The following is a 24,665-nucleotide window of genomic DNA, read 5'->3' on the forward strand; positions in this document are numbered from 1 at the left end:
CCATCGTTCATTCTTAATGTGTGGTTTAATGTCTTTCATCTTTATCAGTTCTTTGACATTATTTCCTTTCTTATGGAGAAGCCATGTGGAAAAGAATTACTGTATAATAGGTGTGCCCCACATTCTTTGATTATTTTTCTTTCTTTCAATGTAGTATATTTTGATCTTCCAATTATTTCTATCAATTTGAGAGGGTATAATACTTGTAAAACAGTGGTGTTTTTCTGCATTGTCTTTGCAAAATCTTTTAATATAATTACTATCATTATTTTGTTTCAGTTTCAATAGTAATGGGAGTTCCCACAGTGAAGAGAGAAGTTAAATCTTACCTCATAGAAACTCTTCATTCCCTTATTGATAATCTGTATCCTGAAGAGAAGCTGGACTGTGTTATAGTTGTCTTCATAGGAGAGGTAATTATTTAATTGTTGCTCTTTTTTTACCACATATAATCTGTAAGAGTTGAAACCATATTTTGAATAATGCTTTTATAAACCTTTTTTATAAAATGTGATGAGTAAAGCTTAGGTAGTATATTCCATCTGCTAGTTAAATGTAAGTTTAACTTGTGTTTGCCTTAACTTCTCTTGTGCAGTTACAATCCAGGAATGGTAATATCCTGTTAATAGGATAATATTATATTCATAGATCTTTATGAACAGTGAGTCCCCATTTCTGGCTCTAGGACCTGAATTTGGAGACTTGCATTGATGTTCTTTGGGAGTTTTGAAACCTGAGAAAGGTTTAGTGTAGGCTGGGGTTTTATCATCTCTTTATTCTCTCTACCCCTTCTCTGTACTCCCAAGATGCAGCCACATTATAATTTTAAAAGTCAAATATCATGTTAATTATAATTATTATATTGCTTATATTTTAGTCTCCTCAAAAGATATGGGGAAAGAATAAATCTTGAGGAGGTGTTTTTTAATGATGAAAAAGCACCCTAGAGTAAATATTTCCTTAATTATTATATAGAATTTTGGAACGTGAGAAGATTTATAATCTCATCTGGTTCTGGCCCACTGATTCCCAACTTTTCAGTGTTTCCTGTTTTTTTTTTTTTTTATGAAAATGTTCTTGTGTCTTCTTTAATATAAAAAGTAAACACGTGTATATTGTTCAAAACAATTACAGAAATGCATATTGAAAAATTACCTGCATTTCCTCCATGTAGATATAGCTACTATATCTGAAATTCTGAAATATTCTGAAATATATATATTTTCTGAAATATATATATTCTGAAATATATTCTGAAATATATATATCTTATATATTCTGAATATATATATCTTAAGAAATTTTTCCTATGGCTGTATACATATATATAAATGGAATTGTTCTGTATATTGCTTAATATCATGGACATTTTCCCATGGTAAAGTGAATAGTCATCACACCATCATTGTTATGGCTAGATTACATTCCATTGTATGGTTTTATCATACTTTATTTAATTTCTGATCGACAGACCAACTGAGACTGTTTCCACACTTTTGCTATTCTTTTCAGCATTGTATTGAACATTACTGTAAATAAATGGTTGTGCACTTGTCTGGTTACTGATGCGGGATCAATTCCTAAAAGTGGAATTGCTGGGTAGAGTCCACATACATTAAATGTTCACACCTGGGCAAGACGCTCTGCAGAAGCTGAGCCATTAATATCCTTTTTCCAGCAGTCTGCGAGAGAGCTTGGTTCCCTGTCCCCATGCTCTGCAAGATGTATTAGTCTTTAAATTTATTTTGGCCAATTTGATGGGTAAAAATAATACATTGCTTTTGTTTAATTTGGATTTGTTTACTGAATGGGATTAAATGTTGGTTTATATATATTTTGACCATTTGTATTTATACTTTAATTTTTTTATTTTTATTTTATACTTATTTTTATACTTATTTTTATAGGCTTTGCTCATTTTTTTAATTTGTAATTTTTTATTTGTAAGAAATTTCATATATGAGAGGAATTAACTCTTTGACATTAATTCTTTAATTAACTCTTTTGTTCAGTTTGTTTTTTTCATGAACTTCGTTTATGATGTTTTTTGTTTGTTGTAGAAATTTTACATTTTAAGTAATCAGATTTGTCAGTCACATATTGTATGTCAGTAGAAATTGGTACCGCCTCTTTGGAAAGCAGTTTGGCAATAGCTGTTAAAATGTAAGTTTCCTCTGTGACCCAACATTCTCCTTCTAAAAATCGATCCGGTGGAAACATTTGCAAGTATGTAAATATATTCCAGCACATGACACATTTATACAGCTCCTAATGTGCATTGATAAAATAAATAGAGAAAATGGTCTTGTGGAATAGCCTCGAAACTATTCGTAGCAGATACCTTGAGAGTTGAGATTTTGGGGAGATACCATACAGTTTTGTAAAATTACAACTTTTTTGCAATGAGTGTGTATTGATTTTTATAAGAAAAAAAGCCTTAAAATTTAAAAACTACAAAATGAAAAATCCTCCTTATGCACTTGAAAAATAGTATTCAGCCTATAGACAGAGATGAGCTGCGTGAAGATTCAAGACCCTCTTGCTGTATCCGTTTCTCTGATCACTCAGATGTAATAACGCTGGGTTTGGAGTCACAGGACCAGTGTTCAGGGTCTGGATTCTGCCACTTGAGCAGGTCGTTTTCTCTTTCAGCCTCAGTTTGTTCTTGTCTAAAAGGAGAACAGTGCCATTGAGCCTTGTGAGCTCAGCACTGCTGCAGGGAGATGCAGTGAGATTGTGCACGGAGAGACGCTGTAAACTGAAAATGTGGCCCAGGGGTCAGCAGTGTTCTGATCTCGGAGGACTCCTCTCCTGAACTGCAGTGTTTGTATATGTGTCTATATAGAATTTCAATATTTGAAAGAAAATCTATTCTGAACAGAAGAATTAGTTTACAGAATTCACTGCATTGCCTTTAGGCAATCTGAAATTATTACTCACCACATTTGGTTCTACGTTTGATTAGGAGTTTTCACCTAAGTGTCTGGTAGCTTGGGGCTCATTTAACACTAGTCCCAAGTGCCTGTTCTGCGGCTTTGACCGTGATCTACGTGTGGGATGGTTCCTAATCTAGATCTCTAGCCTCTTCCCGAGTCTCTTATTTCTAACTGCCTACTTGATAACATTATTTGAAGTATTTCATGGGCAACTCTTAATCTGTCCATAACTAAATTAGTCTGGTTTCCCCAAACTGCTTCTCTTCCAGGTTTCCCATCTGTTTATTAAATGCTCTTTACATCATAGTGTTAGTAGGTCCGGGCTGTAGTCATTCTGCTCTCAGCTCATTGAATAGACCTTGGATGTTCTCAGTTCTGTTTGTGTTATTCCTCAGCCCGAAACATTGCCTCTTCCTTTGTCTTTCTTATTCCTCCTTCGGGCCCCAGCTCATCCCTTTTATGAAACTCTCCCCACTCTCCCACTTGAAATTCATCTAGAGTAAATAGGCCAAAGTAATTTATCTTTTGCAAATATTTTCAGCTTTTATAAAAGTATGAATTACCTCAGGTCCACTTTAACATGTGAGGAGAAAATTAAGAATGAAAAAACTGGACAAGAATACACATAGACAGTAAAGGAGGTCATAGTCTCTTCATTCTTGTTTGAGTTTCTGTTCTTTGTATTTTTTTTTTTTTTTTCTTTGAAGGGAGAACCATAAGATTACCCTCAGGGAGGAGAGGAGAGAGACAGAAAAGTAATTATTTGCTGTGTTTCTAGTTCTTCGCTCCTCTCTGATGACTTTTCCTTTAGGGGTCCACTGGTCTTCTATGATGAGACATTTACAGAACATTCAAGGTTTTCAACAGTTGGCTGTTGATGCATTATTTAAAGTTCACTGACTGTATTCTGGAATTGCAGGAGGAATGGAGAGGAATGAATTCCACCTGCTCTGCAGGATCCATGGGATAATCCAAGTGTGGTGTTCACATTTTAAGATTGTATCATTCTTGTGTTTACTTTTACTTAGAATGTAACGATTATTTTTGTATCCTAATGATCCTTGGTTGTCTGTATGCCTCCTTATTTTTTATGTTATATATTTGATTATTAATTTATAATGTTTCTTCTTATTTTATATAATTATTTTTATTATTTCTGTCATGATCATTTCTGATAGAATGTTTTCCTACAGTGTTCTCTGAATTTTACCAAAAATTGTTTGTTCTGTCCCATTCTTATAGCTGGAGAATTCCCCATTTTATGAAGCTTGGTGGGAAGGAGTGTCTTCCTCTCACTATGGAAACTAAAAATGCCAGATATTTGCTCACCCAGTTTTCAGGCATGTGACCTGGGCTCAGCCATGTGGGTATTCCTTTCCTGGACTTTGAATGGAGCTTCACTGTTTTCAGATGACACAGAAACCCCCTCTAAAACAGACAGATTGTTAGAAATAATAGGGAAGTTTATCAAGGTGGCTGGATACAGGATCAGTTTATATTTCTGTACGCCAGTAGAAATATATTTTCTAAGGAAGCAGGGGTTGTGGACAGTCCATTCTGGTGATACTGGTGGTGGTGTCGTCTCCAGGGGCTACAGGGGCAGTGTCCAGAGCATCGAGGACTGATGGTGAGGGCTTTGCAGGCTGTGGCATTAGGAGCCTTCTCTGATTTTTGGCTGTGGTCCGGGGTTATTTCTGCCACCTTCCTAGCCTGCTTCCTCAGCCTAACTGGAGGTTCTATAAGTTCTAACCAATCATTTTCCAGTAAATTGCTTTTCTGACTCTTCTGCGTGAATCAGTTTCTGTCCGTTGCAACGGAGATCCTGACCGATACAGGTTGTATCTTCAGAAATACCTGAATTGCTAGATAACCGCCACAGGCAATCAACGTGGAGGCATAGGGGTAGATGGCTAAATACTATTCGAAGTGAAAGAAAGAGACGAAATGAGTTTTTGAAGTGGTTTCAGTCAGAATTTTGCCTAAACCGTAACACCTAGATTATGTTGATGGGGCTTCCCTGGTGGCGCAGTGGTTGAGAGTCCGCCTGCCGATGCAGGGGACACGGGTTCGTGCCCCGGTCCGGGAAGATCCCACATGCCGCGGAGCGGCTGGGCCCGTGAGCCATGGCCGCTGGGCCTGCGCGTCCGTAGCCTGTGCTCCGCAACGAGAGAGGCCACAACAGTGAGAGGCCCGCGTACCGCAAAAAAAAATTATCTTCTGCCTCTTTATATTTGCTTGGGTATAGAAACCGTCAGTTACATTTCGTTTCCTTTCTTTCTTTCTTTCCCCCCCCTTTTTTTTTCCAGAGGATGGGGGAATGGTATAGTGCTATTGCTGAAGCTAGCCAGATGACCTTCCATCTTTCTTATTTTTTGCTGTAAGAAATCCATATTTTGCTTGGTTGCCCAAAAGATTCTTTTTTTATCTTTAAAGCCTAGTAATTTTGGTATACTATGTCTTGATTTTAACCATTGTAGATCATTTTTCCCTGGCACAGGATATGTTCTTTAGGTATGGAGTCAAGGCTTCTTGAAGTTCAAGAAAGGACTTTTGAATGGTATTTTTTATTATGAAACTTTTAAGACATACAACAAAATCGAAAGAATTTTACAGTAAATACCTGTTTACATCCTACCTAGATTCTACCAATGTTTTAGTACTTTCATTTATCGCATCTCTATCCATCATTAATCCATTTTATTTTCTATTGTAAAATGTCTTCAAAACTCTGCCCGTTTAAAAAAATTGTGTGGTGGTGGTATTGAGTTTTTCAGAGTTCTTTGTGTATACTGGATACCATTCTTTTGTCAAATACGTGATTTGTGAATATTTTCTCCCAATCTGTGGAAGTCTATTCATGTTTTTGCCTTGTCTTGGCGAGCAGAAGTTTTTAATTTTGATGAAGTCTAATTTGTCAATATTGCCTTTTATGACTCTTGCTCTCCATGACCTGAGAAACCCTTGCTTACCCCCAAATCATACTTCTCTGAAAGCTTCATGTTTTAACTTGTGCATTAGGTCTGTGATCTATCTCAAGTTAATTTTTGGTCATGTTAAAGTTCACTGTTTTTTATATAGATGTCATTTTCTCCCATAACCAGTTATTGAAACACTTTCCTTTCCCCATTGGATTGCTTTGGTGCTTTTGTTGAAAATCCAGTGACCCTATAAGTGTGGGTCTTTTTTCTGTTCTGTTCCATTAATCTGTGCATTGATCCTTATGCAAATTCCTCAGTATCTTGATTACTGTAGCTTTGAAGTATTGAAGACGGGTAGGATTAAGTCCTCCAACTTTGTTCTTTTCAAGATTGCTTTAGATATTTTAGATCGTTTGCATTTCCATGTATATTTTAAAATTATTGCAATCATTTCTGCTCTCTGGAATTGCTTCACCACAGCAACTGCTTCAATGGGGTGTTTTTTCTTTTCAATTACTGAGGAAATATTTGGTCACAATTTCTCACCTATTTTGTTGCTGTCAAGTGTAGCTTTTGTTGTTTTTGTTCATAGGTTTTGTTGAAGCTCTCCTTTTTTTCTTATGTTTTTCTGTAGTTGCTGTGTTGGTTCCTTTTTTATGAATCATCATTGAAGGAGGGACAGAGTAGTGTTCCAGACTAACTGTGTGTATGTGTTTTGTTTTTTTTCCTTGATCAGACCATGTCTTTGTAGCTGCTACAAAGTCGGGCTGCTTCCTGCAACTATAACTACTCTGCACGGTTCTGCACATTACCTCGGGTTATTGGAACCAAACTGGATTCCTTTTGAGTTTGAGAATTTTGGTTATTAATTTTGGTCTTACTGAAAATGGAGTTTGCAGTTTTGTAACTGTTTCTCATTGGTGATTGTGTGTAATGTCAGTGCTGTGTTCCTGGGTGAACTCTGTATGAGTGGTTTAGTCTTTTCTGGTTAGACCCTTTAGTGGTGCTTTCAGCCAGGGGTTAGTTACCTGAATGCTTTGGAACTTTTTTCCACCCCAAAGCCCCTGAGAAGTACAGTAGCCTCAGAAACAGTCGCCCTCTCTGTACTTACGTTTTCTCAAACGTTCATACTTACCTTTTTGTCATCTTCCTTAATAGAGGCAAAAGAACAGATTTCATTCTAGGTATTCTTTTACTCGTTGAACTAAAGTGAGGAAGGTACTGAAGGATATTAGAAATCTTTAAAAAATCCATTAGACGGTGGCTTGTGCCCTTAACTTGTAGTCTGGCATTACACAGGAATATTTATTTCTGTACCCTTGTCTTTCCTTTTGAAAAAAATATTTATTAGCTATATATGCACATGGCTGAGAGTCCAATAGTTCCTCAAGGTTAATTTGCTAGACAGCAGTCTCCTGTCTTCATTCTTCCTACCCCTACCGCCATTTTCCTTTCTTTCTCTTCCCCACTCGCTCCCCCAGTGAGATCTTTTAGGTCTTTCAGCTCCAGCTGGCTGGCCATCAGGTACAGTAGAAAAACTTCTGGTGATACTATTCAGTTGATTATCATTTTTTTTTGGATCTTGTCAAAGAACCAACTTCTAGGGCTTCCCTGGTGGCACAGTGGTTGAGAGTCCGCCTGCCGATGCAGGGGACACGGGTTTGTGCCCCGGTCCGGGAGGATCCCACATGCTGCGGAGCGGCTGGGCCCATGAGCCATGGCCGCTGAGCCTGCGCGTCCGGAGCCTGTGCTCCACAACGGAAGGGGCCACGGCAGTGAGAGGCCCGCGTACCTCAAAAAAAGAAAAAAAGAACCAACTTCTAGTTTTATTAACTTTATCATTTCTCTATTTTTCATTATTTATTTAATTTTTTTTATTGAACTGTAGTTGAATTACAATGTGTTAACTACTGCTGTACAGCAAAGTGACTCAGTTATATATATATATATATATATATATATATATATATATATACACACACACATTTTTTCATATGTTTTTCCATTATGGTTTATCTGAGAATATTAAATATAGTTTCCTGTGGTATATGGTAGGACCTTGTTTATCATTCCTCTATTTTCCTATGTCATTCATTTCCACTCTTTACTATTTCCTTCCTTTTGCTTACTCTTAGTTTGGTTTACTTTTCTTTTTCTATATTTTTAAGGTGAACACTCGGATTATTGGTTAGAGAGTTTCTTTTCCTAATATAGGCAGTTTAGAGCTCTAACTCTCCCTTCTGAGTACCAGTTTAGCTGCTTCCCGTACATTTTGATATGTCAAGTTTTGATTTTCATTCAGATCAAAATAATTTCTAAATCCCCTTGTAATTACTTCTTTTACTCATGGTTTATTTAGAAATGTGTTGTTTAATTTTTATCTATTTGTGTATTTCCCAAACTTCCTCCTCTTGTTTGATTTCTAATTCAGCTCCATTGTAGTCCGAGAATAAACTTTGCATGATTTCAGACCTTTTAAATTTATAAATACGTATTTATGGACTTGTGTATGGTCTACCCTGATGAGGTTCCGTGTGGTTTAAAAAGAATGGATTCTGCTGTTGTCGAGAGGAGTGTTTTATAGATGCCTGTTAGGCCAAGTTGGTTGATAGTGTTGTTCAAGTCTTCTGCAGACTTGCTGATGATCTGTCTAGTTATTAGTTGTTTCTATTCTTGATTTTAAATCACAGATGACTGTCTTGGTGCTTCAGTAGTATTTTTGGCCTGTAATTTTTTTAGAAGGTAGATTTTAAGATGTTTACTTATGCATTGGTTATGAATCACAGAAATGGCAGTCAGGAAGAAAGTGTATATATATATATACACACATATATACACATATATATGTATATGTATATATAATGTCTTATAAAACTTGCTTGTAATTCAACAAATATTTACTGACGCAGCGGTGTTAGCCATATCATCTAATAAAAGCCTCTACCCCATGAAGCTTACATTGTAGAGAAGGACAGATAAAAAACAAATGTATGATGTGTTAGATGGTAGAGAACGCTATGGAGAATAAATCAGAGTACATAAGAGGGGGAGTACAGGGTTGCCAAGGGATGGTTTATTAGAGTGGTCAGGACATTTGGGCAAAGACCTGAAGGGTGCCAAGAGTTGCACAGTCCAAGCAGACGAACAGCACATGCCAAGGCCCTCACGTGAGAGCATTGCTGGGCACATTTTGTGAAACAGCAAGGAGACGCCTGTGTGGCTGGAGCAGAAAAGGTGAGGGGCTTAGCAGCAGGAGGTCGGCAGAGGAGGAGCAGGTTGGGCCAGATCACTGAGCACACTACAGGCCATCATGAGAACTTCGCTTTTACCCTCAGTCAGGAAACTGTGGCCAAGTGTTTTTGTAAAGGGCCACATGACAAATATTTTAGGCTTTGCAGGCCACACAGTCTCTGCTGCAACTGTTCAGCTCTGCTGTAGTAGCCCCGAACACACCGGAAACACGACGTAAATGAAAGGATGGGGTTGTGTTCCAATAAAATTTGACTTTATGAAAACAGGGAGTGGGTCTGTCTTGTGAACTGCTAATCTGGAAAGCCATTTGAGGGTTTCAAGTAGAGAAGACACTTGACTTAACGTTTTTTTTTCTTTGAAGGCACTTTAAAAAACTTTATTTTGAAATAACTTAGATTTACAGAAAAGTTGCAGAAGTAATGCAGAGTATTCCCTTCACTGCTCTAATGTTAACAACTTACGTAGCCAAATAATCAAGACCAGGGAATGAACATTGATATAATACTATTAGCCAAACTGTAGACATTATTCACATTCCACGTTTTTCCACCTAAGGTCGTCTGTTCCAGTGTACAATCCAAAATATCACACCACATTTAGTTGTTCTGATTCCTTAATTTCCTCCTTTTTTAAAAAATATTTATTTATTTACTTTTGGCTGTGTCGGTCTTCGTTGCTGTGCGTGGGCTTTCTCTAGTTGTGGTGAGCGGGGGCTACTCTTTGTTGCGGTGCGCGGGCTTCTCATTGCGGTGGCTTCTCTTGTTGCGGAGCATAGGCTCTAGGCGCGCGGACTTCAGTAGTTCCGGCACGTGGGCTCAGTAGTTGTAGCTCATTGTAGCTCGTGGGCTCTAGAGCGCAGGCTCAGTAGTTGTGGCGCACAGGCTTAGTTCCTCCGCGGCATGTGGGATCTTCCCAGACCACGGTTCAAACCCGTGTCCCCTGCATTAACCGTTGTGCCACCCGGGAAGTCCAATTTCCTCCTATCTTTGACAGCTCCTCAGTCTTTTCTTGTGTTTCATGAACTCGGAGACTTTTCATGAGTACTAGTCAGTTATTGTGTAGAATGTCTCAATTTAGGTCTGTCTGATGTTTTCTCATGATTAGATTGCAGTTATGCATTTTTGGTATAACCCATCTTTTAAAAGGATCACAGTGGCTGCTTTGGAAAGGGCAGAAGCGAGGAGGCTACTTAGAAAACTTGTAATAATCCAGGCTAGGCTTGGAGGTGGTGAGAAGTCATCAAACTAGGAACATATTTTGAACTGAATGGGTTCTGATCACAAAAGTTTGAGAACAGTTGCTGTAGCATCAGCTGACTGTTAGGAGAAGGAAAGGAAGAAAGGCTATGAGAGATATATTGAAAATGAAGCAGTAGGTTTCTTTTTTTCACTTGTGTGTCCTTTTCACTTCCGCTTTCTTACTTTTATCTTTGAACAGCTTGACTATTTTAGAAACTACAAGCTAACTGTGGTATTTGTTAGCCTTAGTTCGTACATCTGCACTGAATTTAAAGAACCTTAAACCAAGCACTAGGTTATAGGAATAGCTTTTCCTTGGACCCCTAGGGAAACAAAATTTATTATGAGCTGCCAGCTCCATTCTGGCACAGGCCTGTCATTTTAGTCCTTTTGATTTGTCGCTTGTACACATTCTCTTTCTGGAATTCTCATTGGTTCTTTATTACATAAAAATGACCCCTCGGGCTTCCCTGGTGGCGCAGTGGCTGAGAGTCCGCCTGCTGATGCAGGGGACATGGGTTCGTGCTCCGGTCTGGGAAGATCCCACATGCCGCGGAGCGGCTGGGCCCGTGAGCCATGGCCGCTGAGCCTGTGCATCCGGAGGCTGTGCTCCGCAACGGGAGAGGCCACAACAGTGAGAGGCCCGTGTACCGCAAAAAAAAAAAAAAAAAAAATGACGTCTGCTTCCAGCCATGATGGAGTTAATAAGGACTGGACTTACCTTCGTGCTATAAGCAATTAAAAAGCTAGACAAAATATACCATCTAGTTGTTCTCAGACAGTGGACAGCAGGCTGTGCAGGATGTGATTCCCTGAGAGAGAGAAATGAGCACCACGATTGTCCCAACTTTCTGCCTGGAGATATTTCCAGATCACGTTGCAGGAAGGGGAATCCCGAAGAGAGCAGCTAGCAATTGCAGAACAGAGTTTCAGAACAGAGACGCTGAACAGAAAATGATGGTGCCTTTGAGTCTTTGTTGGGTGGGGACCCACATACACAGGGTGAAGCTCCACAGGTTTGGAAAAAGGATGATCAGGGAGCTGTAACCTGACCATATCCCTTTGCTCATGTAGGATGAGGTTGACCAGCCAGAACGGTAAGCCCCTGGTGATAACCCAGGGCGTTCAGTAGAGACGCCAAAGGAAGTGGTCATCCTTGAAGTGGTTATTCTCAACCCACCCCAGCAAAGCTTAGAGACCTTTAAGGATCAACTGACCCACAAATAACTGTCTGCTGGGATAAAGCTCAGCGCTTTCTAAAAGAAGAAAGCAAAATCAAGACACTCAGCGGTGTCCATTTGTAATGTCCAGTATCAAATAAAAAATTGTTATTGTTAGCCAGTATGCCAAGGAGCCCCCAAAAAAGTGACCCATAACTAGAAGAAAATTTAGCCCCTAGGAACAAGGATAGGGAAGACTTGGAACAGAGTTATCAACCGAGTGATATAAAGCCATCAGAGTTTATTTAGAAGATAACCAGCAAAGGTGGTGGATATCATCCTTATTATTATTATTATTATTTGCGGTACACAGACCTCTCACTGTTGTGGCCTCTCCCGTTGCGGAGTACAGGCTCCGGACGCGCAGGCTCAGCGGCCATGGCTCACGGTCCCAGCCGCTCCGCGGCATGTGGGATCTTCCCGGACAGGGGCACAAACCCATGTCCCCTGCATCGGCAGGCGGACTCTCAACCACTGCGCCACCAGGGGAGCCCCATCCTTATTTTTATGGCCTATTTCCAGTGACCACTTGGTGGCCTGTTTGGTTAATTCAACCTTCCTGTCTTCACCAGGACTTGTATTTTCCAGTACAGAAGTGCAAGCCCAGCTTTCCTGCTCAGCATTGCATTGAGCAGCACCCCCCAGTCTGTACATGTGTATAATAATAGCATATTATACCCCCTAAAATATACACAAAATAGAAAATTCTACGCTATGATCTATTCCAGCGTATTATCTTGCACATATCCTGTCTAAGGGCAGAGGCAAAGCCCTAATTAACATATCAATTAATTTACAATATTCCTTTTAGTATTTTCTGTTTATTTTTGTTGATTTGAATGGCAATATGTATCAGATTTGGGCTCAGATGTCAAATCTTCAGACTTTCTTTGACTATCCTGTTTAAATAGGTTGCTTCCTTTTCTCTATTATTGCATACTAGTTATATAGCACTTAATAAATATTCAGTTATAAATACATATATATATATATAATTTTGGTTTTCTTTATGGACTGCATCTTCCACAAATTTTAAATTTCACAAGGCAGAGATCTTGTCTATTTTATTTGCTAATCTAAACTCAGAGCTTGATGATATGGATATGATACGGATATAAATATCCCCAATTATGGTGTAGACACCAAGTAAATATTTGTGGAATGAAATGATTGGAAAGAAGATAGTAAATTTACATATAAAGGACATTTTTAAAAATCAGTTTTTACCTTCAAGTTATTTGAAATTCAGTCCTCTTAATTTTATGTTCTTTTTTGATCTAGTGCTTAAAATTTCTTCCTTTTTCATCTGGGTAACTGTCTTACAACTGGTAACTGTTTAAAGTTTCTGACATTTGTAACATTTGTTTATCTTTCATAGGAGGTTGCCTCTAACTTTCTGTTTTATTCTTTGGGCTGTTAGAAATAAATTTCTATGATTTATTTCTAAAAATATCTTTTCACTCAGATTTCTATTTCACATATTTGTTCTTTGCAATATTACTGAACACAACAGCTATAGCATATTCAAAAGTGATGTGTTATTTTATATATTGATTTTAATTGAAAGTTTCCCTGAAATCATATGACTTTGTTACAGTTTCCTGACTGCCGTGACATTTGGCAAAGAATTATTTCTTTTCCAGTTGGACTTTATAAATTATTGATTTAGAGTAAAGATTGGAATTTATTACTGTCATGTCATCTAATTTATATGCTACTGGTAAAATTGATTCTTAAGCCAAGTGTATATGTTGAATTGTTACATGTGTATGACTCTATGCTGATGAATTGGTGTCAGTATTAGTGACTTACTTGAACCTGCTTTTATGCTTCTTAAACTTTTCCTTATACATCCCTAAGAGAAGCTGCTTGACCCATAGTTCTGTATGCACAATCTGAAATACTTTTTTTTTTTTACATTTAACTTTTTTCTATCTCTTAGTTTATGTTTTCGATTATTTATTTATTTATTTTTTGGAATTCACATAACATACAACTCACCTATTTAAAGCCAGAGTTCTGTAGGCATCATCTTAATCAATTTCTGAAAGATTTTCATCATCTCAAAGAGAAATTTCTGAACCCCTTAGCCATTACCCATTAATACTGCTCTCCCTCCAGCCCTAGACAACCACTAATCTACTTTCTGTCTCTATAGGTATTTTTAAAATACTGGACATTTTATATAAGTGCAGTTATAAAATGTGTGGTCCTTTGTGACTGGCTTCTTTCACTTAGCACAGTGTTTTCAAGGTTCATCCATGTTGAACTATGTATTAATAAATCCTTTAGTTTTAATTTAAAAAATTTAATTTTACTTAACCATGAAGAAGACGCTTTCTCCGGGGGTTGGGGGGAATGCTCTTTCTTCTTTTGCTATGTATGTCTACTCTTTTTCCCACCTGTCCCAATCATTATCACTCACATACCCTAAGAATATACATATCTCATTTATAGATTCACAAATATGTTCTCAGAATTGGAAGACAATATTACCTTTTTTTTTTTAACATCGTTATTGGAGTATAACTGCTTTACAATGGTGTGTTAGTTTCTGCTTTATAATGAAGTGAATCAGTTATACATATACATATATCCCCATATCTCTTCCCTCTTGCATCTCCCACCCTCCCTATCCCACCCCCTCTAGGTGGTCACAAAGCACCTAGCTGATCTCCCTGTGCTATGCGGCTGCTTCCCACTAGCTATCTATTTTACATTTGGTAGTGTATATATGACCATGCCACTCTCTCACTTCGTCCCAGCTTACACTTCCCCCTCCCCATGTCCTCAAGTCCATTCTCTATGTCTGTGTCTTTATTCCTATCCTGCCCCTAGGTTCTTCAGAACTTTTTTTTTTTTAGATTCCATATATATGTGTTAGCATACGGTATTTGTTTTTCTCTTTCTGACATACTTTACTCTGTATGACAGACTCTAGGTCCACCCACCTCACTACAAATAACTCAATTTCATTTCTTTTTATTGCTGAGTTATATTCCATTGTATATATGTGTACATCTTCTTTATCCATTCATCTGTCAGTGTACACTTAGGTTGCTTCCATGTCCTGGCTATTGTAAATAGAGCTGCAGTGAACATTGTGGTACATGACTCTTTTTGAATTATGGTTTTCTCAGGGTATATGCCCAGGACTGGGATTGCTGGCTCATATGGTAGCTCTATTTTTAGTTTTTTAAGGAACCTCCATACTGTTCTCCACAGTGGCTGTATCAATTTACATTCCCATCAATAGTGCAAGAGCTTCCCTTTTCTCCACACCCTCTCTGACATAGATTGTTTGTAGATTTTTTGATGATGGCCATTCTGACTGGTGTGAGGTGATATCTCATTGTAGTTTTGATTTGCATTTCTCTAATGATTAGTGATGTTGAGCATCCTTTCATGTGTTTGTTGGCAATCTGTGTATCTTCTTTGGAGAATTGTCTGTTTAGGTCTTCTGCCCATTTTTGGATTGGGTTGTTTGTTTGTTTTTATATTGAGCTGCATGAGCTGCTTGTATATTTTGGAGATTAATCCTTTGTCAGTTGCTTCATTTGCAAATATTTTCTCCTGAGGGTTGTCTTTTCGTCTTGTTTATGGTTTCCTTTGCTGTGCAAAAGCTTTTAAGTTTCATTAGGTCCCATTTTTTTTATTTTTGTGGTGCTGGGAAAACTGGACAGCTACATGTAAAAGAATGAAATTAGAACACTCCCTAACACCATACACAAAGATAAACTCAAAATGGATTAAAGACCTAAATTTAAGGCCAGACACTATCAAACTCTTAGAGGAAAACATAGGCAGAACACTCTAGGACATAAATCATAGCAAGATCGTTTTTGACCCACCTCCTAGAGAAATGGGAGTAAAAACAAAAATAGTACCTTTTAAAAAGTCTCCACAGACCTTTAAAAAAGATTTCAGGAACAAGCGTTCTTTTAATTTAAAGCAGTGAAGCCCCCAACATCTCAGAGACTTCCTGTCTTATGGCCAACATTTAAGAGTTGGAGAGAGGCAAGTAGAGGCCTGAATGGGGACGAAGACTGGCCTGGCTGTGTGTTTCCAGGCCAGTTACATGTTTACTTTCTTCAGAGGAGCCCCACAACCACTCCCTTGGCTGATAGCAGGTAGGATCGCTTCTGGTATATAATGGTGACGCCAGTTACCGTCGCTTAAGTGAATCCTTTGCTAGTTGCGTCAGTTAACATGCAACATAAGGATTATGTGTAGTTTTAGATATGGATCACTTTGCATTTCATAAATTTTATTATACATTACATAATAGATCTATGTTCACATAATTCTTCTTGGCCGCCCTCTTGGATAGCTTACAGGGAGCTGGACTTGTTCATCTGTTCTTGTTTCCTTGGCTAGGCAAATCACTGGCTCTCAATAAATGCTTATCAAATTGAATTTCAGGTATTACTAAACTCATTAAAGGTTATATAAACCAGACTTGATTATGTTCTCTAAAATCATAGCCTGATGAATGGTAGGATGTGTGTGGGTTTACGTAGGGGAAGGATGGAGGGTTTTGAGCTGTGTGCTAGTTGTGTTTCCGTAGTTCTTTAAGAGTTTGAAGGATATGGTCTTAATAAGTTGTCTCACTCCTACATCTTTAACAATTAAAATAGGAATTACTTTCAATTAACAGAAATTAAAGTTAAAATACTTTTCCAAAAAGCCTCCTCTAAAACAACTTTTTATAATTCAGTAGTTTTGTAATTTCCAGTGTTAAAACAAACCAAAAAGGTAAAGCTTATCTTCCTCAAGTATGAAGTGTTTTCGCAGTCTTTATAACATAGATTGTACTAGAGATATCGTTGATTCTTTCTAACAGTTGAGCATTTTAAGTTGTCACTGTAGTTAAAATTGGTCGGGAGTATTGGCTCTCTACTTGTATATATAATTCAGAAGCCCACAGGTTTGATAAACGTTTTTTTCTGACTGATTAAAGTACTCTTGACTTGGGTTCTCATTATCAGCTTAATAATAAAATAATAACAATAATACAGAATAACACTGCTTTTTATTACGTAGCTTTATCATGTAATGTCATAGTGTCTGAGGTATTATTTCCTCCCAAACCTCCCCCCACCTTTTTCTTTAAATAGGATAGGAAACTGAGGCTCAGAGAGTGACTTTCTTTAGATTGTACAGGCCAGAAGCTAGAGAGGCAAATCTGGAACCTTGGTTTTATGATTCCAAGTGGAAAAATCTTTCCCTATAGCGTTCTGCATCTGTTATTTATTCACTACTTACAGTTTTGATGTTGCAGAAGAAGTAGAAATAGTTTCTGTGCTCACTTTTTTCTACTGAATTGAACATAGACAATTGAAAACAATAAAAACTTAAGAATCTGTTTATTGTATTGGTTAGTACTCAGCGATATATAGCAGTGCAATACAGTAGAATACAGAAGTGCAAATCCCATAAGTTGTCTGAAAATTTCATGTTTTCAATGAATGTTTTAATCATTTATTTAATTTTGAGTTCAGAATTAAAAGTTAAATAAAATATAAAGGTAAAAATATAAAAACATGAATGTTGGTATAATTGTTTTTTTCTCTCCCAGACAGATATTGATTATGTAAATGGTGTTGTAGCCAACCTGGAGAAAGAGTAAGTTCTTCTTAATTATGGAAATGAAAATATTCTATTTACTATTATCTCTTGGCTTTTTGCTAAAAGAAAACACCTTCTTTTACAGTTCATTTTTTCTGTGGAGTTCAGTGTTCACTGGACCACCTATCATTGGTCTTTTATATTATCATAAAGTATGTGTATATATATCAAGTTATCTGATGGGATACATTGGTGTATTTCATTTTGGAAAAGACTTGAATGTCATATATATGTAACACTACCAAACAACAATCTTTAATCTTGAAGACAGTGAATAGAGAGTCATATGAGATCACTTAAATCTTTCACTCTCTGTTTAGCAAGAAAAAAAATTTCTGCTGTCAGGACAGCTAGTCAGGTAGCAGTTTCAAACCTCAGTGCTAAACTATGTCTAAAAATCTACAAAGGTTTATTAACAGTTTATTGTGAGTGGGGCGCATAGCAGATAACAGATGGACAGCTTAGTAAGTTGCAGATACCATTAGTTTTTATAATATTGCCTTTGTAGTTTTAAGAGCAGTATCATGAAATTAGTCCTGATATGGGTTTCTTCATTGAAATGTATCTCTTGTTGCCCCCAAAAGACATATCTTTTACTTTAAAAGGAAAGACAAAAGAGAAGCAAAGGTCCTTGTTTAAGATAATGTGCCTCTACCTTTGTCTATCAATATGCTAAAACCAGAGATTTTTTTAAATGTATTTTTATGTTATACATATAAGTTGATCGTTAAGATATAAAATCCCACAGAACTTAAATAACTCAGCCAACCTTTCTCATGATAGATTTTCTAAAGAAATCAGTTCTGGCTTGGTGGAAATAATATCACCTCCTGAAAGCTATTATCCTGACTTGACAAACTTAAAGGAGACATTTGGAGATTCTAAAGAAAGAATAAGGTAAGCCTGTGCACCCTTGTGAGTATAATAGGTAATAAATGTCATCCTTGTTTATCGAAGCTTAACTCATTTTAGGGTTGAGCTGATTAGTTGAGAGCTAATGACTTTTTGATTATTTTATTGGAAATTCTGTGGAGTTTCTGGTGAGAGGTTGAATTTGGCAAACCTAATGAATTTTATGACCGTGCTGCTCTGTGTTGTTATAACTTTTCTTAAGAGTATATTCAGTATAACTCAAAACTTAGTCCAGATAGAAATCTCATGTCTGTATGTAACATAAATGAAAACAGATCCAATAAAAGTGATAAAAACAGTAATACTCTTGTGCAGAATTGTATTGCAATAAAATCATTAGTCAATTGAATTTATTTATCTCTGAATCTCTAAAATTGAAAGGAAAACTTTCCTTGTGTTGTTGTTAAAGACAAAGTAAGCTAAGAGATATTGGCATTATTTTGGGATTGCCTATAACCAGAAAAAGGGACAAAAACACTGTGTTGGGAAGAGATTTATTGTATTTCTTGAGTTGTTAATTTGTCACAAAAACAGATTTGTCCCTATAATTGGTTAATTATCTCTCAATAAATATAATGTTATTTTAAAAATTTAGGATCGAATTTGTTTGAAAAAAACTCTGGATAGACTCAATAAATTCATATCAGCTTGTAAGGTATTTTCTGGAGAAGTTTACTTAGTGGTTCAAAGCTTTTATTTTATTGTGTGCTTTTTTTTTAAAACTGGCTTTTAGAAAAACCACTTCTCTTTTTCACATTGGTCAGTGTGTTTCTGTAGCCTGCCAAGAATTCACCAAAAGGACCTAATATTGTAAATTTTAATATGATGTTTTGGGTTTTTAAAGCATTTTTACCTGTATGTGAAGCACTAGTTCCTAGAGACATTAAGATATTACTGGAAAAGGGGGCTGTGGTCAAGAAAATTTGGAAAATATTGGATTAAAAACTTTTTTTCAACAAATGTATTTACTGCTGAATGTTTAAATGCTTCTAATATTACTACTACGTCTCTAGAAGAGGAATATGTGTTCTTCCCAAACTTACTTGACATTAGACTCCTTTTTTCCTCAGGACACCTTGAGGATTAGTGTTTTTGAGAATATATTTCGATAAAGACTTCATTAGAGAAGAGTGAATTCTCATTCACTCTCTCCTAAGTGGATATATCCTGTATGTGTGATATCCATCCATCTATTTATCTATCTACCTATCTTTCTAATACATAACTATACATTGGGTATATATATAATATCATGTATACAATATGTGATGTATATATTGCATATGTATATATTATAAAATATTTTATATATTATAAAATAGTATACATCTAACCTTATTTTGCTAACTTTGAGTCTGATTCCTAACTTATTTTTATTTTTTTTTGGCTGCGTTGGGTCTTCGTTGCTGCGCACAGACTTTCTCTAGTTGTGGCGAGCGGGGGCTACTCTTCATTGCGGTGCGCGATCTTCTCATTGCACTGGCTTCTCTTGTTGCGGAGCACGGGCTCTAGGCGTGTGGGCCTCAGTAGTTATGGCACGCAGGCTCAGTAGTTGTGGCTCTCGGGCTCTAGAGCGCAGGCTCAGTAGTTGTGGCACACAGGCTTAGTTGCTCAGCTGCATATGGGATCTTCCCGGGCCAAGGATAAAATCCGTGTCCCCTGCATTGGCAGGTGGATTCTTAACCACTGCGCCACCAGGGAAGTCCCTAACTTTTTTTGAAAATTTTTATTTCAGATGGAGAACAAAGCAAAACCTCGATTATTGTTTTCTAATGATGTATGCTCAGGAAAAGGGCACATATTACATCCAGGTAAGTGTGTGTTTGGTTTTTTTTCACACTTTTAAAGGAAAAGTAATATGAAGGGTATATTTTCATTAAAACGAAGTTTTGAAAGCATAAACCCTCTAAAATGTATAAGATCATAACAGTATGCCAGAGCAGAAGGGTTGATCACATCACTGAGAACATGGGCTCTGCAGTTCCACTCGCTGGTTTAGCTCATAATTATTTTGGTGGTCTTATGGTAAATAGTTGTTTTGTGCACTTCAATACATTTTCATTTGTACTGAAGATAATAAAGTTGACATTTAGTTCTAATGGTGCAACTTTTAGCAGCATGGCTAAAACAGTAAGTCCATCATGATAAGGGTTTTAAGTTAGCCAGGTAGGCAACAACTTAAATAATTCTAGGAAGCTCTTATTTCTTTCAAACCTTTAAGCTTAAATTTCACCACTGGAATTTCACTTCTTTAACCAAACGTCTTTATCCCTTGTTCAAAATGCAAATACCCCTGAGAGGTATATGGCACACGAAGCCTGTCAGTTGTGTTTTTTTCCAGTATAAAAAGTTTGTTAGATCCTTTCCTGGGTGGATGTTTGGATGAGAGTGGCAAGAAGCAGCCCTGGTCCCTGAACAGGAAGGACATGATTAAGCAGCTGTTGGCAGGGGCTGGGGAGGGAGAGAAGGAAGAAAAGAGGCTGACATCACATGGGAAGGTGGACTTCTTGAGGGCAGACTTTGTCTCCTTTGACATTGTACCTCGAGCCAGCTGCATTCAAGTGTGCGTGAACCCTTCCTTGGTTCACAGGATGGAAAATGGAAATGATGATAGAGTGCAACATTGTCTATAACAGGATGCAACAGCTGTGCATATTAAAAAACACAATATCCTAGATATAGGTAGTACATTTCCTCTAAATACATTAGAGAAGTCTGATTTTAGTTTTAAGATAATAATTTCATAGCATTTTATTTTAATGTATACCAAATATTATGGTAGTTGAACCTTGCTCTTTGTTCTAGGGCCAGTATATAAATATTTACATTATGGTCAAGAACTTTATAGAGAGAATTTAAAAGTGTAGCTATATCACTTTTAAAATTTGTTTCCAATTTTCCTCCAAGGGAAGAATTAATGGAACCTTAAAGCTTTTGGGGGGGGTGTAGGAAAAGTTAATATTTAAAAATTGAGAAAAGGATGGGGGTTAAGGAAGAGGATGGTAAGGAAAACTTCCCCTAAGCAGGGTCAATATATGATGTATTATAACAATAACAGCTGCTATGAACTAACATTTATTGCATACTTACCATGTGTCAGGCATTGTTCTTTAAAATTTATGTTTTTCACATACTAACTCATTTAATACAACCCTTTTTATAACAGGAGTGTACTGTGCATACTGTCTTAAAGCCTGTTTTGCTGTCATTTAACATACTGCAGACACCTTTATATGCCAGTAATTATAGATTGGTATAATTTTTAATTGCTTCTTGAAGTACCATTGTTCAGCTATCACGATGATCTTATTGTTGGTCATTAAGATTGCCACCAGCTTTTCAGGTCTTTCATATATGGATCCACTGAACATTCTTAAAATTACCCTATTTGCCCAAAAATTATGCCTCAGAAAAGAGGGAGTTGCTTTACCTTCAGGTCTTTACATAATGTATAGAATTCTCTCAGTGAGTTCATTGTGATGTACAAAGTATTGTAATCCAGACTCCATAATTATCCCAGGGACATGACTTCAAGATTGCATATGTTGGGGGTGTATCCTACCCAAGACTTTTTTTTAAATTAATTAATTTTATTTATTTATTTATTTTGGCTGTGTTGGGTCTTTGTTGCTGCGTGCGGGTTTTCTCTAGTTACGGCGAGCAGGGGCTACTCTTCATTGCAGTGCACGGGCTTCTCATTGCAGTGGCTTCTCTTGTTGCGGAGCACGGGCTCTAGGTGCGTGGGCTTCAGTAGTTGTGGCATGAGGGCTCAGTAGTTGTGGCTTGCGGGCTCTAGAGCACAGGCTCAGTAGTTGTGATGTGTGGGCTTAGTTGCTGCGCGGCATGTGGGATGTTCCTGGACCAGGGATCGAACCTGTGTCCCCTGTATTGGCAGGCGGATTCCTAACCACTGCGCCAACAGGGAGGTCCCTATATAGCATTCTTGAAATGACAAAATTATGGAGAGGGAGAACACTCTTGGTTACCAGAGGCTAGGAAGGGGGGAGAGGAGGGAGGTGGCTGAGGATGTAAAGGGTAGCATGAGAGTCCCTGTGATGGAACCGATCTGTGTCCTAGCCCTACTAGTGCTCTTGCACATGTACACGTGTTAAGATTGCATGGAGCTAAACACACAGACACACAACTACACACAACTGAGTGCATGTAAAACTGGTGAAATTTGAATAATGTGGTTGAATTGTATCAGAGTCAATTTCCTGGTAGTGATATTATGCTGTAATTATATTGGAGGATATATATTGGGGGTATGTTGGGTCTCTGTATTATTTTTTATAGCTGCATATGAATCTACAGTTATCTTTAAAAGTTTCTTAAAAAGTGAAGTTGTTTGATGAGGTGTGAGAGTGGAAGAAAGCAATTTTTCTAATTTAATATAAAAAAATGTAAATTTTTGGTGGTAACCAAATTTAGTGCACTAAATTTTAAGTAGGCATTTAATTATTTCACCTACACTTCTGTATATTTAAATCAGTCCCAAGCTTGTTTTTGTTTTTTAAATTGGGGTATAGTTGCTTTACAATGTTGTGTTAATTTCTGCTATACAACGAAGTGAATCAACTATATGTGTACATATATTCCCTCCCTCTTGGACTTCCCTCCCACACTCCCCCATCCCACCCATCTAGGTCACCACGGAGCACCGAACTGAGCTCCCTGCGCTATATAGCAGGTTCCCACTAGCTAGCTGTTTTACACATGGTGTATATGTCAATCCCAATCTCCAATTCATCCCCCCCTCGCTCTCCCCCCATGTCCACACGTGTGTTCCCTACGTCTGCATCTCTATTCCAAGCTTGTTTTTTAATCTACTTATTGGAAAAGCTTGGAAGTACCTGGTATTGGGGGTCATCTTTCCTTTGGGCGTCCACGGCCAATGTTTGCGTGTGAGTGTGGGCATCTCTTCTTTGGGAAAGCAAGGTTAGGTGCCAGCGGGGCTTTGTGCTTTGTCTGGTTTTCCCTCTGGCTTCCCTACAAGCTCTGAGGGTGTAAAACTTGTCTTTTCTGTTCACTGGTGGGTTCCCAGGGTTTAGTACTGTGTCTGGAACATAATCAAAGCTCAGTAGATATTGGGTGAGTCAAAATCATACCTTTCCAAATATTGCTACTGTTGCTTCACAGATAGGAAGAAAGCTTATAGGACTTAAACACATGAAAAAATCTAAATACTAAAACAAGTGAAAATTACTTGCAGATAACTAGAAATGATAATGTGTCATTAAGAAAAGGAAGGGGCTTCCCTGGTGGTGCAGTGGTTGAGAGTCTGCCAGCCGATGCAGGGGACACGGGTTCGTGCCCGGGTCTGGGAGGATCCCACATGCCGCGGAGCGGCTGGGCCTGTGAGCCGTGGCCGCTGGGCCTGTGCGTCCGGAGCCTGTGCTCCGCAACGGGAGAGGCCACAACAGTGAGAGGCCCATGTACCGCAAAAAAAAAAAAAAAGGAAGAGTTTTCTTATGATATTAAAATCATCAATGGAAAAGAATATTAAAAAATAATGTATATATGTAAAAAAATCATCTTATGACTTTAAAATTTTATGAAAGGAGATTTGGGGAGGAAGTCTTTGCAGATACTCTTGATCTCTGGTCTCTGTCAACTCCCTGTTGAACTGGTAAACATTCCAGTAACACACGTGGTGATGGCAGAGCACATGGGGTTAACTGGCGCTCTGAGTTGCTACAGGTTCTTAAGTATTTTGAAGATACCTTTTAAAATATAAAAAGAGAACTTTTAGGAACCCATCCTACAGAAATGAATAGCACTGATATGAAGTGTAAGCATTGTTTGCATTGACAAAGAATGAGAAACAACCTGGGTGTCTGCCTGTGAGCAGGTGAATGATTTGTCCATCAATCCCAGGGAATAGTATGAATCTGCTAGAGAGAATGCTTTAAATATATACTCTTTAACCTGGAAAGATATTCATGATATATTAAGAGAAAAAAGCCAGTTTCATAATGTGATCCCTTTTTAATAAAAATGTAAAGGTGGTGGGAACCTTAAGGTAGGTATGGGTCTACCTGTGCCGTATGCCCATATTGAAGGTGTCCAGTGGGTGCACACCCAACCTTGAACATTGGTCACTTCTACTAGCAGGGTGGAGGGCAGAGGAGAGCTGCTAGCTTTTTTTTTTTTTTTTTGACTTGTTACATGTATTATGTAAAAAGCAAAAAAAAAAAAAAAAAAAAGAAAAAATTAAAAGGCCTATAAAATTCTTTTCCTTTGAAAAGAAAACAGGATAGTGTGAAATCATGTTGGGAGCCATAGAAGGACCAAAAGGAGTAATTCATGGAGTGGTTTTGTTATTTCCCATGGTAAGGGAGTGGTTTTGTTGACTTGCTATGTGCATCTGCCATTTTATTTTCCTTGCTTTCTTTTAATAAAATTTATTTTTATTTTAGTTATTTTTTATAATTTTTCCTTTTTATTTTATCATTATTATTATTATGTATTTTTTGGCCACACCACGTGGCATGTGGGATCTTCCCTGACCAGGGATGGAACCCGTGCCCCCTGCATTGGGAGCGTGGAGTCTTAACCACT

The 24,665-nt window shown here is 37.6% G+C and overlaps 1 protein-coding gene across 2 annotated transcripts in view; it reads left to right on the forward strand.

Annotated features, from left to right (window-relative positions):
- MGAT4A (alpha-1,3-mannosyl-glycoprotein 4-beta-N-acetylglucosaminyltransferase A) overlaps positions 1 to 24,665 on the forward strand; it is a 108,621-nt gene that overhangs the window by 62,684 nt on the left and 21,272 nt on the right. For both annotated transcript variants that reach the window (XM_019931151.3, XM_019931152.3), the window contains 4 exons: positions 280 to 413; positions 17,143 to 17,189; positions 17,976 to 18,089; positions 19,840 to 19,915. In XM_019931151.3, coding sequence (XP_019786710.1) covers positions 280 to 413; positions 17,143 to 17,189; positions 17,976 to 18,089; positions 19,840 to 19,915 — 371 coding nt within the window. The remainder of the gene's footprint in view (positions 1 to 279; positions 414 to 17,142; positions 17,190 to 17,975; positions 18,090 to 19,839; positions 19,916 to 24,665) is intronic.

This window comes from Tursiops truncatus, chromosome 14, assembly GCF_011762595.2.
Source record: "Tursiops truncatus isolate mTurTru1 chromosome 14, mTurTru1.mat.Y, whole genome shotgun sequence".
NCBI lineage: Eukaryota > Metazoa > Chordata > Mammalia > Artiodactyla > Delphinidae > Tursiops > Tursiops truncatus.